The 17,531-nt window shown below is 37.6% G+C and overlaps 1 protein-coding gene across 8 annotated transcripts in view; it reads right to left on the reverse strand.

The window, feature by feature from the left end:
• Positions 1 to 17,531, reverse strand: part of SNX14 (sorting nexin 14) — a 54,360-nt gene that overhangs the window by 36,577 nt on the left and 252 nt on the right. For 4 of the 8 annotated variants that reach the window (XM_054630620.2, XM_054630618.2, XM_054630624.2 and 1 more), the window contains exons 2-7: positions 17,371 to 17,491; positions 16,468 to 16,544; positions 16,284 to 16,362; positions 9,626 to 9,669; positions 4,872 to 4,959; positions 1,123 to 1,207 (exon numbers count right to left, since the gene is read on the reverse strand). In XM_054630620.2, the coding sequence (XP_054486595.2) occupies positions 1,123 to 1,207; positions 4,872 to 4,959; positions 9,626 to 9,669; positions 16,284 to 16,362; positions 16,468 to 16,544; positions 17,371 to 17,491 (494 nt within the window). Of the gene's footprint in view, positions 1 to 1,122; positions 1,208 to 4,392; positions 4,487 to 4,871; positions 4,960 to 9,625; positions 9,670 to 16,283; positions 16,363 to 16,467; positions 16,545 to 17,370; positions 17,492 to 17,531 lie in introns of those variants that run through there. The other 4 variants (XM_054630625.2, XM_054630622.2, XM_054630621.2 and 1 more) reach the window with 2 other exon arrangements.

Below are 17,531 nucleotides of genomic sequence, written 5' to 3' on the forward strand. Positions count from 1 at the left end.
TGCCTCTGAACCACATATTGTGGCAGCTGCTTTAGCAATGTTGACTAGAAAGTGCTACTAAAAGTAATTTTCAGTTGCTACTTCACTTATCTACCCTTAGGAAACAAGTCTTTTTTTGTTTAAACACTGAGAAAAAATGGCTATATTTACAATTAAATACATTTGTACATTTAAAATGCATTGTTGTACATTTAAAATATATTGTTGTACATTTAAAATACAGTTCTTTACTGCTAAAGAAAAGTATTTCTAACTCCTTGGTAGAAATCAAAGGAAACATGAAATTTGGCATAAACAGCACTGCAAGATTATCTCTATCTTGAAATTGCTGTTGTGCCATGAAAGACATCCAACATGATTAAACTGTCTCATTACTCATCTTAATCATTAACACTACTCACAGGACCAATAGCATGTATTTATGGATATCAAGCAGACTTTTGGAGGGAAAGAAGAAAAGTTCATGACTCCAGTTAAAGTAAACATCAACACTTAAAAACTGAATGAAACCACATTTAGTAGATACAGCACTGTGGAACACAGCCAGTGAAAAAATAATAACAACAGCAAGTGCTTCCAAGTATTTCTTCTATGTGTAGTTTAAATATAACTTTTACATTAGGCTTGTGAAGATACTCTTATCTTGGATAACAAATATGCTTTTGCTCAAAGTCTCTCCATGGCTTTTCAACCTATTAAAACTTCACTAATGCAGATTTCAAATCATTCTATCTACAAGAGCTATGAGGTACAGTGCACAGATTTACAAATCCCTTCATCTACAACTGCTCATCTGGAACATAAAGGAAACACTTCAAGAAGCATTCCTAAATGATCTTGATTGCTCTAAATAGACAAAACCCATATTCCTGTTCACCCCTGTACAGAGAGAGAAATTTTGTATTTTTATTGTGGGGCAATAAAAATCAAAACAGATAATACAATTATGTACTTTTTCCCTATTTGCCTTCACAACCACCAGAAGAAAAATGCAAAAGAATCTAATTTTTAAAAAAAGAGGCCATAAGGATAAAAAGACAAAGTAATATAATCTCAGACATGCATAAAAGAATATTCATACTTGGCCTTTGAAACTGACAACATACTAAGTCTTGACATTACCTTTTTGCCTAGCCTTGGCTATTACTTCAATGTGTTTCATTGCTGCCTTGAGCATCTTCTTCGTTACAACCGTTGGAATGTCCACCTAAAGAATAATTTCAAAATCAAACCAAAACTGTTCTATTGCCCCCCAAAATTTATTACAGACAACCATCAAACAGTAATTTGCTTATATGTTCTGGTTTGAACCATAAAATGAACCATTAAGAAATAATCAAAAATTCTCTAGGTGCGCTTACAGTGTCCTCATTGTTCTGCCAAGGTATATAAAAGCACACAGAACTAAATGCCATAAACAACACAGTTAACACATTTATTGTCAACTCATTCCCATTATGATTTTTTCATTGCAATAAATAAAGCAAGGCAGTGTGACTTTTGAGTCACAGTAGATGAAGCCCAGCTCCATGGGACGATTTGACCACCAACAAAAGGATCAAGTTAACTATGCTCTGCTTCTAACACCTGCATGCCTTAACACTCTGCAGTCATGTCCACAAGGACTAAAACCAAAGAGAAACCTTCCTACGTACAGGCAGAAAAAAATGTCACCCCTCATGTGACAGAACCAAAAGAGAATTTGAGTTACACAGTCAAAAGACCATTAGTGCCAAAACCAAAACCATGTGATCGTGAGCCAAACAAAAAACATGTATGATTTAATAAAGGATTGTATTAGGGTCCTGCATTTCTATTTTCTTTGGTGGCTACAAAAATGGAAGGAGAACAATTCAGGCACAAATGACTTTGGGTTGCCTTAGCCCTGCTCCAAACAGGCTCTGATCACAGTGCTCATGGCTGTATCCAAGCTGGTGCTGAAAACCTCCTGAGTTGAACACAGTCACCTCCTCCAGCACCAGGGTGGCCCTCCTGTTGAACCTGCTCCACTTTCTTGTAAAGAAGAGCCCAAAACTGGATTAGTATCCTAGATGCCAACCAAAGAGCATCCAGTGAAGGCAGATAATCACTTCCTTGATTTTATCTGCTCCTGTCATTACAGCCCAAGATGCTGCTGGTGTTTTATCTGCTGCCACTGATGGCTCATATTCAGCTCACAGCCTACTATGGGCCCAGGTCCTTTGCAGCAAGCACAGCTTCTCCCTGAAGCCAGTCAGTCCCCAGCCTGTAAGTTTCAAGGAATTCTTTATCACCTGCAACAGTTTTCACAGAAACTCATCTAGAAGGTGTTCACACTTTGCATCCTCTTTATTTTAAACAAGAGACACTTTAGAGATGCAAAAAAATACACCTGTAAGTGTTCAAAATCTAACAATTCCAAACAAGTTTCTTTCCTAATGGAGGAATCCCTCCTTGATACAGCATCTTGCCAGACAAGAAAGAGACAATGCAATTGCAAAGGCCACCAGAGCCAAGAGAAAAGTTGGTGTTTTTTTAATTCAATTGTACAAGGAGAATATTGCATATTCCTGCACACTCCCCTATAATATTTGAGGTGCACAGCTATGACCTGACCTGGCCAGCCCCGACAAGCCAGTACAATTGACTGGAGCCGCCTAAAAGTAAGGTCAGCTCCTGTTTACAAGCACAAAAGGACAAGCTTCAGCTTATCAATGGAAAACCCTGTCTTTTGTGCCTCACATTCCAACAGTAATTTCTAGAAATTAAGAGTTTCCTATGGCATATAAGGATAGGACAGTGTTTCTTCCTGCAGAGGTACTCAAAGAGCACAGACAAGGGACTTGTTATCAACACTGCAGCAGACACTGTGAACTTTTGTCAAAAACGTCAATCAGATGCAAGGTTATCTATAGCACCCCTACTAAGGCATGGTATAATTCTACCCTTTCCCTTCAAAATCCATAACCAATCCAAAAATGGCCTCAGCAAGGAAAATCCAGATTTGAAACATTTCAGCATACATATTAGAGTTGACTGGCCTGAAGTGCTTCTAACTTAATTCAACAACCATGCTTTGACCTAGGCAGCTTTAAACAGAAAACAAAAGCATTCCTTTCATTAAAGCAATTTGTAATTTTAAGTCTCAATTCAAAAGTAGAATATTGTTTGGCAAAAAAATTATAAAGATATAATCTAAAAAAATGGAAAAAGCCTGTGTTTTCTTACACAATTCTTCCTTAATTTAAACATTTTATCTCTATTAGCTAGAACTATTGCTTTCAAGCATTTAATAATAAATCCAAAACAGAGTACAGCTGCTTGGCAAGATATACAACTATTTTATTTTTCAAATGATGATGATGAATTTCTCCTCCGTGTATGCATTTCTGTGATGAACTTTATTTTGTAGGTCTCCTGACAGTGCTTAATACTGGCATATGTCTTGATTGTTTGTTGCACATACTGCCTACCCAGAGAACTGAAGAGACTACATTTAAATCCTCACCGTCAAAGGCAGAGATTGTAAATTGGCACTCTACTTCAAGGTGCTGTAAACTCACTTGAGATATCCCAATCAATGGCTCATTACATGATCAATACAGGAGACATGGTCACTTTCTGAGTCAACAATGGATCCATGCACAATGCAACTAACACCAGCAAGTATTACAACTCCAAATTAAATTTTAAGACCTTGGTTTAGATTTTCACTTTGAAGCTTTACTCCACTTTCACACCTCCATACAATGTCTGTGCTACACAGACATTTCCTCATCTTCTCCCGTGTCCATTTTAAAATAAGTAACATGCCTGATTTAGAGTAAACAAGAAAGTCATCTGGATTTGATATGTAAGAAGGAGAGAATCACACTGTTAATAAGTCATGACAGGGTACGTGTACAACTTGTAGCTCAGAAAAAATGCTGTTAGTAAGGAAGGGGGAAAAAGACACATATTTATGGTAGTGGCTCCAACAGAGAGGCCAGCACTGACTAATTCTGGAAATTAAGTTAGCAACACTTTATGCTCAGAACAGCCAAATAGTTAGAAGCAGTTCCTGTGAAACAGGCTTGGAGCACTTTACCAGGAAATAGCTGTGCTGTTAAAAAGAGAGCACGCAGAAAAAAAGGATATGCTAATAGATTAAACACATCAAATAAAAAGTATGTGCTAATAGATTAAACACAGCAAATAAAAAGTATGTGCTAATAGATTAAACACAGCAAATAAAAACGTTTAACCTTTAGCACTCAAAATGCTCCTGAAGAACTGCATTAATGTAAGCACCACATCTGTTTTAATTCTTACAGTAACCTGGTCACCTAATGACAATCTATTCTTTATAGACAATGTAAGGGCCTTGTTTGCATTTTAAGAAGACAAGCAAGCAGAAGCTATAACACAGCTCACCATTTCCTGGTAGGTTTTTTTCAGTAATTCTCAAAATGGTTTCCACTTGGATTAAGTCACCAAAAGACAGCTAAAAGATCACAAGGTTTTAATAATGCCTTGCACTGGTGTAATAAATATATCCATTTGCAAGAACTGGGAAAAGGTTTGAGTCACAAGGGACCTTCACAGATCACTTATTCCAATCCCCTGCCATGGCAGGGACATCTTTCACTGGAACAGGTTGCTCAAAGCCATATTCAACACAATGCTGAACACTTCAAATGATGAATCTTCAGAGATGGTTTAACACTAGGAAGGGAATAAGTTCCAGAAAGATGGGGCAGAGACCACAAAGAAATAACTTGGATGTTTAGAAACAACCTACAACATAGGGCTGACTTAGGAATCACAATTAAAAAAAAATAAAGAACTCACAAGAGATGGACATTAATTAATTCTGATGGAAAACCAAGACTAATACCTTTAAGTCACCTTACCTTGTGAATTCTCCGAACTAAGACAGATGCAAAAAACCGTAGCGTCCCTCTCAGTTCATCCACTGAGGACTCATCATCAGTAATATTTCTGCAGTGTTTCAAAGCATGGCATATGAGAAAACAGAATAAAATAAATTTCTATTAATCCAACCACAATACATTTGGCACTATTAAAAGCATAAGAGCATTCAACAGTGATACTTCAGCTGAATGAACTGAAATGAAAGCTACCAGAGAGTCAGCAGTCTTTTGTCTGAGGAAAATACACAGCATTCCCACAATGTCTCTCCACACAACAGCTTAAGAAAAATGTCAGGAAATTGTAATGATATACCAATTCCTGCTATCATATACTATCTGCACAATTTTGACTGAGTAAAATCTAACCTAGTTTCTACATATGGAAACACATCCAAACTCAACAGTATAAAGGAAATTGAAATTATTTAAAGTGGCTTCTGCTTGGAAGCAAAGAAGAATTTAAATAGATTTCCAAATCGCTATGTCAAAATATCATCCAAACTTTTAGTCCGGCTTGCCAGTTTCCATCCACTGCAATAAAATATGTTCAGTGAAAACTCACAGTAAAAATAATTAAATGTGATTCAGAAAGAAAAATACCTAAATCCATTACTTTTTTGGAAAATTGAATGAAAACAGGAAATATACTAAGTCTGAGATGAAGAAACTGCATCTAAACTGAGTGAAAAAAGATCACAATGCCAGCATTCCACAAAATGCAAGCAAAAACCAAAAATCTATCTGTTATTAATATGAACTTCAGAGCATGACTAATATATTGGTAAAACTGAACTATAACAGCTGAATAATGACAAAATAAAGGAAGTTGCATCCAGTTTTAACTAATGATTATATGCAAGAACCATCACACATTTTGGTGATAAATTAGTATAGTAAGTAGAAATATTACTTTCATTAGAAAAGAACACTACAAGCAAGAACAGGACATTTAAAAATAATTTTTAAAATTATGCATAAAACATTTTATATTATTCACTATCCAACTTTTAAAGCACTTTTAGCCTGGGTTACAGAACATTCAAAGGCATGTTGATGATGAACAATCAGGTAAATATACTAGAGATACCAGTGACCTGAGAGTCAAAGTATGTAACTAATTGCACGAGAAAAGAAAACACCTCAAAGACAGCAGCCTGGCACAAGAAACACAATTATCCTCCAACTGCTAATCACATGCAGATAAGAACACTGTAGGGGAAAGTTTGGTTTAAGATCAGCAGCTGATATTTTATAAGCAATATGGTTAGAAAATACCCACATTGTCAAAGGGATTAGCATTGCCAAGGAGTTAGCAAACCGACTGCATTAAGGTATTACTAGCATTTGACAGACAGGAAGATACATGAAGTAATTTGGACCAAGAAGTTGTTATTTTATTGACAGTTGGATAACCAGTATCTTGGCTAGCTCAACTTGGACACAACCTTATGCCACATATTCTCACAACAGATTTGCAGAGACATTCTTTTAATCACCAGCAGACTGAAGACTGGCGAAAAAAACATCACGAACCTGTAAAATGTCACATCTCCAGTGATTCAGGGGAAAGTCCAAATAACCCTCTTGGAAACATTTTAAAAGCTGGCTGTGTTTTCCCAGAACTTTAGGAATATCAACTGTAAACAGTTACAGAGTCTAATGTCTCAAGAGAGATACACCCAACTGCTATTGCACGCAAAGCCTTACGGGATCAACTGATAAATGAAAATCATATACAAATAACAAAGTGATATTTTTCCTCTGTGTGTCAATTATTCTTACAAAACTTGGCTAACTCCTTTCAAAAAGATGTAGAAAATAAGTCACAAGCTAATAAAAATGTTCAGCTATGGTTTGTAACTCAACAAAAATTCTAAATTTTTCTTGCATTACTTGCATTTAAAAAGAACTTTCATTTAAAATAGAAGCAGCTCCACATGTGAAAACACTGTGTTTAATCACCATCAAAGAAAAATGTTTTCATAGTAACGTATCACAAAAATGTGGTAATTACTGAATTCTGTCCTAATCTGAGAGAACTGGAGTTGAAGTACCATCAATGACCAAAAATATTTAGTAAGCAAGAGTGACCCATTCAAACTTTAAACTCTATTTAAAATAAGGTCAGTATAAGCAAGATATTATATAGTCTTGCTGTACAGCATAAGCAATAGACTTAGACCTGTGTTTTGTAGCTCTACAAACTTGGCATTACTTACAACTATGTTTGATTCGTCTCATACAGTTGAAAAAAAAACTTAATATAACCAGCACAAATACTTTGAAAAATAAAAAACAAAAATGCACATAGGAATAATGACCTATTTCAGTAGAATTCAATGGGTTTTAAGCACTAACCCTCATTCCCCTAAAGTGGTCCAAATTTAGGACCTGCTTAAATTTTAACCTGCTAATAAAAAATTAGAAATTCTTACACCATTTATTAATGAAACAAAGATAAACCAGCTTTTATATGCTTATAGCACTTTTCTTTCTAAGCAAAAATTCCGTGATTTTATCTTGCAACACACCCTGGAAACATAACACTTCCCTGGCTTCTGACTGAGATACATCCTGGTAACACTAACGTCCAAGACAGCATCAGTTGGCACAGCACATAAAACAAAAAACAAGGTCTTTTAAAAAATAAATAAATAAATTAATTAAAAAATAGGTAGCTTCTGTGCAAAATCCATTCACATGAAAGGCAGAGCAGCTAGCCCAAGGAATTATGCCCAAACTTTTCCATGCAAAGGAACGTAGCCAAGTGTTTTAGCAGCCTATCTGTCAAGTATGAATTGCCTGCTAGTGCTCACCCAGCCACACTGCTAAATAAGGAGAGCGTGGAGCAAAGGCTCTGGGAAGAATTAACCTGAGTTAGGTTTATTTGCTCAGAAAACAAACATGCCCTGGATGCATGAATTCTATTTCTCAAGTGATGTGAGCTCTGCCAACAGTGCAGGTACAACTAGAGTAGGAAAAATCAGAGCTGACATGCTCTACAAGCCAGCTCTCAAACTATGGCACACAGACAAAGTTCAGGTCTCCCTGCACAACCCCTGCTGGAAACACCTTAATGTCAAGACTAAATAGGGTCAGATCTGACATTACTACTGTTAAACTGAAATCAGTAAGCCTTTCAGGACCAAGATGCTTCCTGTAGAATTGCTTGGACATCACAGCACTCACTGTAGATCACTGAACTCCTGGTATTTCAGGTTCACTTGAAACTGAAATTTAATAACCTTCAAGCTGTTAGATTTCATCAGCATGGTGTGAATTTACAGAACTAGCTCAAAATCCAGAGGTACAGCCATGCAGAACTCAAGACAGGGCAGGAACACCTACACTGCTCAGCAGAGGGCAAGATGGAGCACAATGGAGGCTGGTTGGCTTCATACAAGGTGTATTTTACACTGCATTTCTAACTGTACATTATAGATATAGTGAATTATTATCCCCACCAGATGATGAATTCCAGACTTCCACTGCCTTGGGTATCAGAGAGGTAAGTAATTGGTGGAAGCCAAGTTTTCTTGTCAGTCCATAACAAAGACATTAAAGACACTTTCCACCATCCAAGAAAAAACTGTTCTCCAATCATGCAATATAGGAGATGGTTGCCTTACATTTGTTACTTTCTCAACAACCCAACAGAATATGCTCTAGTTTTCTGTATTTGAAAATTTAAAACCTCAAGGTTTCCAACTTGCATTCACAACACATGGTGCTAAAGCTCCCTCTGCTGTTTGCATCAGCAGTGAAGTTTTACACTTCAGCATATTCAACACACAAAGTTAGAGATGTGCAGGTATTGGCCACAATCAAAACCCAAAGGGCAAAGAAGTCTCAACAGTAAATTTTGGGTCCCAGAGACAGAAAAAAATCCAAATGACACAGAGTAAAAATAAAAGAAAGCATACTTTTTTTAGGACAAAGTGAACTTTCCATTCAATGAAAAAGTCAAATTCAGAATTAAGGCAAGATGTTGTTTTAACACATTGATGCCAGCATTATCAGTTATAATATTTTAATATTTTAATATCAAATATTTTAATATCTTCTTACAAAGTATTGCAAAGCACTATAATATATATATAAAAGTACAAGGAAGAAAACCTGAAAAAAAAAAGCCACAGAAAAAATAATCAGCCATAGTCTTTTCTTTATTCACTATTTAATAGTTATTTACACAGCACTAGTCTATTCAGCACAACATAATCACCGACAGTCTTAAAAGTTGGAAATTTATGAGATGATGTCCAAGAAGTTGGCCATAGGTAGTTGATACATCTTTTCTTTAAAACCCTGCAAAGTTTGTTGTTTGGTTGGTTTTTTTTTTAAGCAATGTGATAGATCAGTATGCTTCTAATCTGGAAGTAAACTTCAAAGGTAGTGACAGGTTGAATTTTCACATAGATTTTCATCAATCTGTATTTAGTTCCAAGTAAGAGTTTTTATGTTCATCTCAAAATGAACATAAAAAAATAGACAATCTAAAAGTGGTTTTAGGATGAAATCCCAATTTCAGAACCACCTCTATTATAACTAAACTATCAAAAGATCTGTTCTACTCTGCTAAGAGACAGTAAAACAATGATTCCTAGCACTCAAAAGGGTCCTTTATCTTTCACTAAGGAAACAGAAATGTTTATTTTCAGGTGTCAACTTCTTAAACAGGTTGATACATATTTATGATATTAAAAATAGTAACTTTTAGGTAAAGCTCGTACCTGTACCATGGATAAATAAAGTTTTCCAGCACCAATTCAAGCACCTGTGCAGAACAAAGACAACCATGTTACAAAATAAACAGTTTACTACAAATCTCTGTTAGAAGAGTTAACATCACAAACACCTTCCAAAACTCATAGGACATCATTTTTACATCATAAAACATAAAAATGTGTAAGTTGTGATCCTGTTGCTAGATCAACCATTTTGCATCGTAATCAGTACTTCGGGCAAGTAACATCACAGTGATGCTTTCATCAGATATCAACACAAAACATCTGCCACAAGTACTATCAGTAACATGAAGCACAGTGTCATGACCACTGTCAGGCAAATGCTACAAAAACTGTAATCTTACCTTAAACAGCCCATCCCTAAATTTTCAGATCAGTCCCTGTTCTTTTCTGACATAGCATGGAGTGTCCCACAGGCACAGTTACATACTACCCTTACACCCACCTCCATCCTTTTACACCCAAACCTCCATCTTCAAGATGGGACAGTCATTCCTGCATGCTCACCACTCTCAAAGAAAGTAAAAGAAGAGTCATAAATAGCAATTCCTATGCAAGCCATCCATAACAAGGAAAAGACAGAAGGATGCAGTTTTCTTAAGATTCCTCTTCCTTCAGTATAGCCCCAAGATATCACCCACACTACCTTCTCCCACTGCAACTTATCCCTCAATTTGAATCAGGGTTCTAGAGATCAGTTTGTCCCCAACAGCATCAATGCTGATGAAGGGAGTAAGAGAGAATACATGCTGCTATGTGAGGGTGCTCAGCCATGTTCTGCTGAAGGAAAGGTTTTTCAAAGCCACTGTGTACAAAGAAAAATGTGAAGTCTGTTAGAAAGGAAAGCTGAATGTAACAGCTGATATACAACTGTCATTCATGAGAATAAGTGCTACTCTTCTTACAAGATGTGCTGCTGCACTCATTCACACTGCAAGAATTCAAGACTTACTAAATTTATACTATCTTTAGGGCACTACATGCCTCTGCTCCTCTCATGATTATAAAAGCATACTCAATAAAAAACACACATGGCCTTTTTAATTCTTCTCAACCCTTCAGAACTGAGCAGCTCATGAATACTCTTTTTCTGTCTTCACTAGTAAGAATATCACCTACTCAGATTGGATAAGATACTTTCTCTTTTCTAACTGTTCCACTTCAGTGATTTTCTTCCCCTCTCTCTGAAGAGATGTCTTGCAGCTTGGGATAATATTAGATGTCTGTGTTATGGACCACACAAAGTCATCAGTGTCTTTTTTCCTACCCTTATGTGCTACAGCAGTAATAGATCTCAAAACTGTAATACCATCATGTGTTAATGATGGATGGGTAAACTAAATGTTTTATCATGTTGTCGTGTGACATCCCCACCCCCATCTCGTATTTCCATTTATAAGCAGGTGGAAGGGTAAGGGAAATGACAACAGATGCTTCAATTCCCAGTCTAGAAGAAATTAAGAAATCCCAAGGAACATTCTATGGAAGTCAATCTTCAGACAATAGAAAGGAGACCTCATCCAGCTCCAGTCAGCAATCACAGGCCATTGGCCTTAAAAGCAGTATATTAAACTACTTAAACCAATTTCCCTGATGCCTTCCACAGCACTGCCACTACATAAGCCACAATTTACTCCACAGAAATCTCAGTCTCACAGGTATGGTGACACTATTTTTCTTCATGCTGAGTTTCTAACAAAATAAACCTCTTTCAAGGCTCAAAGTGCACTCTTCAGAAGAAATGCGTTACAGAAAGCTCGCAGAAAATCAATCTGTCTATTAAAGGAGCCCTTTTCCTTCTTCCTCCACTTTTCCTCTGTGCTTCCCCATCAGGAGCAACAGCAGCAGAGCATCTTCTGTTTGGAGTGGAAAGCGCACTTGCAGAGCCTTCAAGCACAAAACAGTGCATTCAAAGGTATACAATGAACTCCTCTTGAAACAGCTTTCTTCATTTATGACTACTATTTTTGAACTGAGAGCCTGTCTATCAAGCTTTCCATAAATGTGCCACTAAAAATTCAGTTCATGAGATGCTAACATAACTTATTGGCCCTCTCTTCCTCTACAGTCCTATAGAGGCCTCTGAAGGCACTTGAAGAATTGTTTCCAGCAGAGAGAGATCTGATCCTTACTGCTGCCTGAGCAAAACACAGTTCTGAGATTCATCTTCCCACGGTTATTAAATAAGCAAGGAAAGTAAAAAAAGGTGCAAAACCTGATGACCCTTCCCACTCAAAAGTGGAAGACAAAGTCTCCTTCAGATTCATCCCATGTTGTAGTAACTGAGCCCCAGCTGAACCATTTTACAGACTTGCCAGTGTTTCTCTTCCACAGCCACACTGTAAGTGCAAGCTTTATGGTACTGCTTCCATGGAACACTGCAGACAATCCCACCAGGCAAAGACACAGAGACAGCATGCACAGAGACAGACAACTAACTCAAAATGCACTTTTCACTGGAGTCCATTTATTGCTGGTCAAGGTATCAGAAGGGAAGACACGTTCTACTAGGACTCAGGTTACCTATATGGCCCTAATAAAACATGTGTGGGCACAGAAAGCAGCCCCTACTTGCAAATTAATTAAACACATGGCATGGCAGAGGCAGTTAAGTATGATGCTCCATTCCACCAAGGTGTTGAACAGAAGTTAAAGCAGAGCTGCTGTGTGAAATCATCCCTACTGCAAAACTGGAAGTGCTCAAGAAGTAATAAGCCACTGACTGCCACTAACTGGATTTCAAGGCATGTAGTCCATACTGGTTTTCCTTCAACCCTATCAGCATTCCAGACTGTATCAGTGCAATTGTGCTTGACAGAAAAAAATTGGCCACCTCATCCACTGCACTTTCATGAAGCACTGGGGAAGCAGGACATGTGTACCCACTTCCATTCTATCAAGAACAAAAATATTATTCAGGCTCAATTGCTCACACTTCACACATGAATGAAGTAGATGGGATACCTAAAAAATGACAGCTAACAATAAGCCATTTCCTTGTCTATAAAGTATTATTCTCCAGTTTGAAATACAAATGATGAGTCATTTCATTTAAAGCCTACCTATTTTTCAAGCATTTTGCAAAATGACTGGTTCTACAATGCGTGGGCAGCTTGGAATTGGAAAAAGATTACAAGTGTAAAACCAAATACAGTAGGTAGCACTATAAGGAGCAGCTGAATTTAAAAAAAAAAAAAAAAAGGAAAAAAAATTATTTTCTAGCATGCACTACAACACTGCAAGCTAGTCAGGCTTTGCTGCTGAGACAAGCTTTTTGGGGACTGCCACACAACTGACCCCAATTGTCAGGAGGAGGAACTGTGCAGACGAATGATGCTGAATCAGTAGCAGGTCAGAACTACCAGGCCCTATCAGAACAGAAAGGAGCAAGGATTTGATACATAAACAATTATAAAGCCTTAAAAGACAGCACAACCTGACAGCTGAGGCCACTTTCTGGTGGTAGAACACGCCATTCCAATAAGAAAGCATACACTCCATTGTGCTACTGCAAGAGTTCAGGACTTGCAAAGAGCACATTCAGGCAACAACTGATTGCTTGTCAGGCATTTATCTATTTCTTGCTTTTAGAAAACAAACAAAAAAAACCCTCTAGTTCCATAATTGAGTCAAAAACCTGAGAAGAATTAAATGAGATCAAAAGACAGCAGCACCTTGATCCAGTGAGACTTTTTCACCATGCTGATAAAGAGTAGCTGAGCAGCTTTCCACAGATTTGACTTGCAACCGTCCCTCACAGAGCAAAAATGAGATTGTAGAGAAAAAGATGAATTCATTACCAGAACAACAGGATTAAATTCTCTTTTATACAATCTATAGCACCTGGATTATACACAATGTAAAACTGACCAACTGATATCATGTCCTAATTCAAAAAGAAAGAAAACATTGAAGAAACAAGCATAATGCAAAATGGATTAGAAACTGGAAACAAAATTATACTTAGGTCACTGCATTATTTTTGTGCAGGATGCAGCCCAAATTATAAAATATTGATGGATGCATGGTTGAGACAGCTTAGCATTCAATTATAACAAACATAAACTTGGGGGGAAGAATGTCCAGGCACAGGTTTTGTTATTCTTCTAAACCACACACAGCAGCTGAATCGACTAAAACAAGGCTGCAAATGATTAAGAATTTGCAAAGTGAGACAAACTATCATCACAACCCAAGACAGAAAAATTCATACTTGTGAGGAAAACTTGGATTTCTTCTGATTTGAGTGTGTATTAAATTATTCTGAAAGCACTTGAAAAACACAAGCTTGAAGGCTATGCACCTGGCTCGAATTAGAAACATTTGGAAATGAGGATATTGCTAAAATTCTTCAAGGTGCAAAAAAATAACTAGAAAAATAAAAACATAATAAAAAATTCCAAAATTATTCCAAGTATTTGAAGAAACTGCTTTTTAGAAACAGACTACACTCTGCACTCCTTTAGAATCTAATTAACCTTATTCAATTCACACTGTATCAGCTTCTCTCTAATGTATGACTAACCCACAAAAGAAAATAAGAGCAGTCTCTCCTTCCAACCTGAAGCAGGCTATCCAATTCCAGACCAGCATTACATGCTGCATCCTCAGAACAGGTGGTGAAGAGGAATATGGTGTGGGCAGAACTCCTTGCTACCCTTTTAACCAGTAGAGAAGAGCTGCAGTGAGGAACCATGCAATGAGATTTCTCATCCCAAACAGTATCTGTCCAACACAGGTGAAAAAGGTAACTCACACTACTTGTTTGGGCTAACTGAGGAGGGTGACCATGGCTCGATGCCCTGGGAAGGTCCAGAACCCAGGCCTGGTTCTTCCCTCCAGGTAAGCATACAAAGGAGGTAAAGGAATGAGAAGCATGGCCATGGATACACAGGATACACATGACCCACACCTGCAGTGCTAAATAAAGCAGGGCCTGGGATGTGCCACCGAAGTGAAAAGTGACAGCAAAGAAAAGGCCACTATTTCGGTAAAAGCAGAACTACAGCAATCACACAGAAAATGCCAAGAAGATAACTGTGGTATCTACTCATATCACTTGCAAAGAGATACTACAAAGAATGTTTTTAGCATCAAATTCCCATTTAAGCCAAACAAGAAAATTTCCAGTTTTTCAGCATCTACAACATCCTTGGTTAGACTGCCCCAGCTATTTGGTACCACAAATCCTAAAAATATTAAATGCACAGAAGGACTTATTTTACATTCTATTATTAAAGCAAGAGTCTATTGAAATTCTATTCAGCAATATTGTAATTTTAATACAGTTAAACTTATTTTAAAAATAAATTAAGTAACTTTAAAAGAATAAATGTTTATTTCTGAAATCACAGAAGAAGTTACTTATTCAACTAGAGGAAGTCAGCAAGTTGTTACCTGTTCTTTTTAAAACACATTTCTCAATTGTCCATGCCTTCCATAACGATTTCATTCTCCTACCACTCTTTCAGTGGGCCATGCTTGGGACAATGTCCCTCAGAGCTGAACTGAAGTGTCAGCTTATACCACAGACACACATGGCTCTGACTTCACACACCATGCTGCTAATTGCAAGAACTGACACACAAAAACTGACTCACTCCTGCCATGCCAGTTGTTCATCCTCCTACCACAGAATTCCAAAGTTGGAATTCTAAATAAATGGATATTAACCTATATATGTGCTTGTGTATTTTCCTAGCTTCAAAAAACACAAAGCTTATCTGTTTAGCTCCCAATACATTTCTTCAATTACTAATCAAGGAAATAAACAAAAAACCAAGCCCAACAAAAAACTGCTCCTCAAACAGCTCTTTTTTCTAAGAGATTAGAACAAAACAAAATTTCTGATTTACAGTCTCACTACAAAAGATACATATGCTGTTCTTCTTTGAGTAAATTCAGCAATTTCTTTTTAAAGACAGGTTTTGTTACAGCTTTATCTGATGACTTTAAATAGATTCATGGAATGGTTTGGGTTGGAAGGGACCTGAAAGATCATCCAGTTCCCACCCCCTGCCATGGGCAGGGACACCTTCCACTTGGCCAGGTTGCTCCATCCCACCTGGCCTCAAACACTTCCAGCAACAGGGCAACCAAAAGTTCTCTAGGCAACCTGTTCCAGCACCTCACCATGCTCACAGTAAAGAATTTCTTCTTAATATCTAATCTAAACCTACTCTGTCAGTTTGAATCCATTCCCTCATGCTCTTGTAATTTTTTCCATCTTTCTTGTAGGCTCCCTACCATCAAATTCTCATCTTCATTACAGAACTTTTGTAATTGGATCAAATCACCTTTCACCCTCAACTCCAAGAAACTAAGCAGGCTGAAATCCTTCATTTTTATGACTCAGACATCTCAATTTTAACTGGAAAAATTATTCAATTTTTCCATTATTCTTCTCAATTTATGCAGACATGTTCTAGGTGCACGGCTACACAAGCAGTCCATGTTTAAAAGCAGGCCATCTTGGCTCCCTGCTCCCAGCAAACACTCCTTTGACTTGACTTTTACTTGAACAAGTTAAAATACCTGCAAGGTACATCTGAACCATCTAGTGAACCAGAAGCAAAAGGTTTCAAAGACACGTCATAAAAAACCACAGAATTTTAATGTACTGAAGAAACAATGCACCAATTACCTCTGAAAGTGATGCATCAACCTTGGAAGGCACTTTCAGATCCAGCCACGGCTGATAGTTTTCCAGAAGCAAAGTAGGTCTGTAGGAGAGCATGGAGAAGTTTATGTAACAATGTGCAATTGACAGGTTCCTACCGCGATGTGTCAAAGGGCAGCAGTACCAAGCTGCCACGGATGTAATTTACCTGTGCCTCTTGCATTTGACCTTGCCACACACAGCACAACTGTGACCACGGGGAAACAGCTCCGGCAATTCCAACTGCTAAGAGATTTGGACAAGCTTACATTCTCCAAAATGATGACTCTATTAATGTAGCGAAACATTTGTACATTTCCTTTCATAGCATACTATTACAGAGAACTGAATAAAGACAAACTTATTCTTCCAGCAGGAAAACAAGATAACAAAGCATAGCATGAGAAACAACTGAATCTCAAAAGAAAAATCGCTTCCACTGAAACAAAGTGAGAGGACACAGATATTCCTTCAAATCTCCGCTCACCTTCCTGTACATTAATCAGTCTAGTAACAGACAAGATGGTTTCTCTGCCTTACTCATAGCCTTGAACTATTGCCACTATACCCTTTTAGCCCTAAGAAATTCTATATTGAATTAAGTTAGAAAAGAGCAATTTGCTTTGGGAATATTTTTCTTTTTGAAGTGTAGTACTGCTTAGAGAATTTTGATTACAGTGAACAAAGACTCACCACTGGCCTGCCAAAAGGAGAGCATCTTTAGAAAAGAAAAAGCCCCCTTAAAGGAGCAAACAACAATATAGTTTCTCCACCGCCTGCTACTGAAATACTCAAAATGTACAATGAGAGAGGCAGGAAGCAACATCCTTGGACACCCCAACAACCGGCCTTGCAGCCATACGTGAATTTGACGGGACTATGCAGAAACACGCGAAGAATTCAAAGTATTAACCATCATCTATTTGCCACAAAACACCTGTCAGCAGGAGTGTGCGAGCTGTACTGACGCACAATATTTCTGAAAGCAGCTAGGCTTAGACAATAATTGCTACTCCACATAGATTCTTATCGTATTTTTAAAAAGCACAAGACTCTTCGCAGGCATATTTACCTTGGGTTTATATTTTATTGTGAACAGAAAATTGGGCAGGAGGGAGTCCGGTCCCAAGGAACAGTAGAAGGTGACGACCCCAGCCACGAAGGACCAGAAGACCATCAGAACATGAAGATACCTTACAGACAAACAGGAAGGAAAAGCCGCTGCGTGAGAAG

The sequence above is a fragment of the Agelaius phoeniceus genome, chromosome 3 (genome assembly GCF_051311805.1).
Source record: "Agelaius phoeniceus isolate bAgePho1 chromosome 3, bAgePho1.hap1, whole genome shotgun sequence".
NCBI classification, from domain to species: domain Eukaryota; kingdom Metazoa; phylum Chordata; class Aves; order Passeriformes; family Icteridae; genus Agelaius; species Agelaius phoeniceus.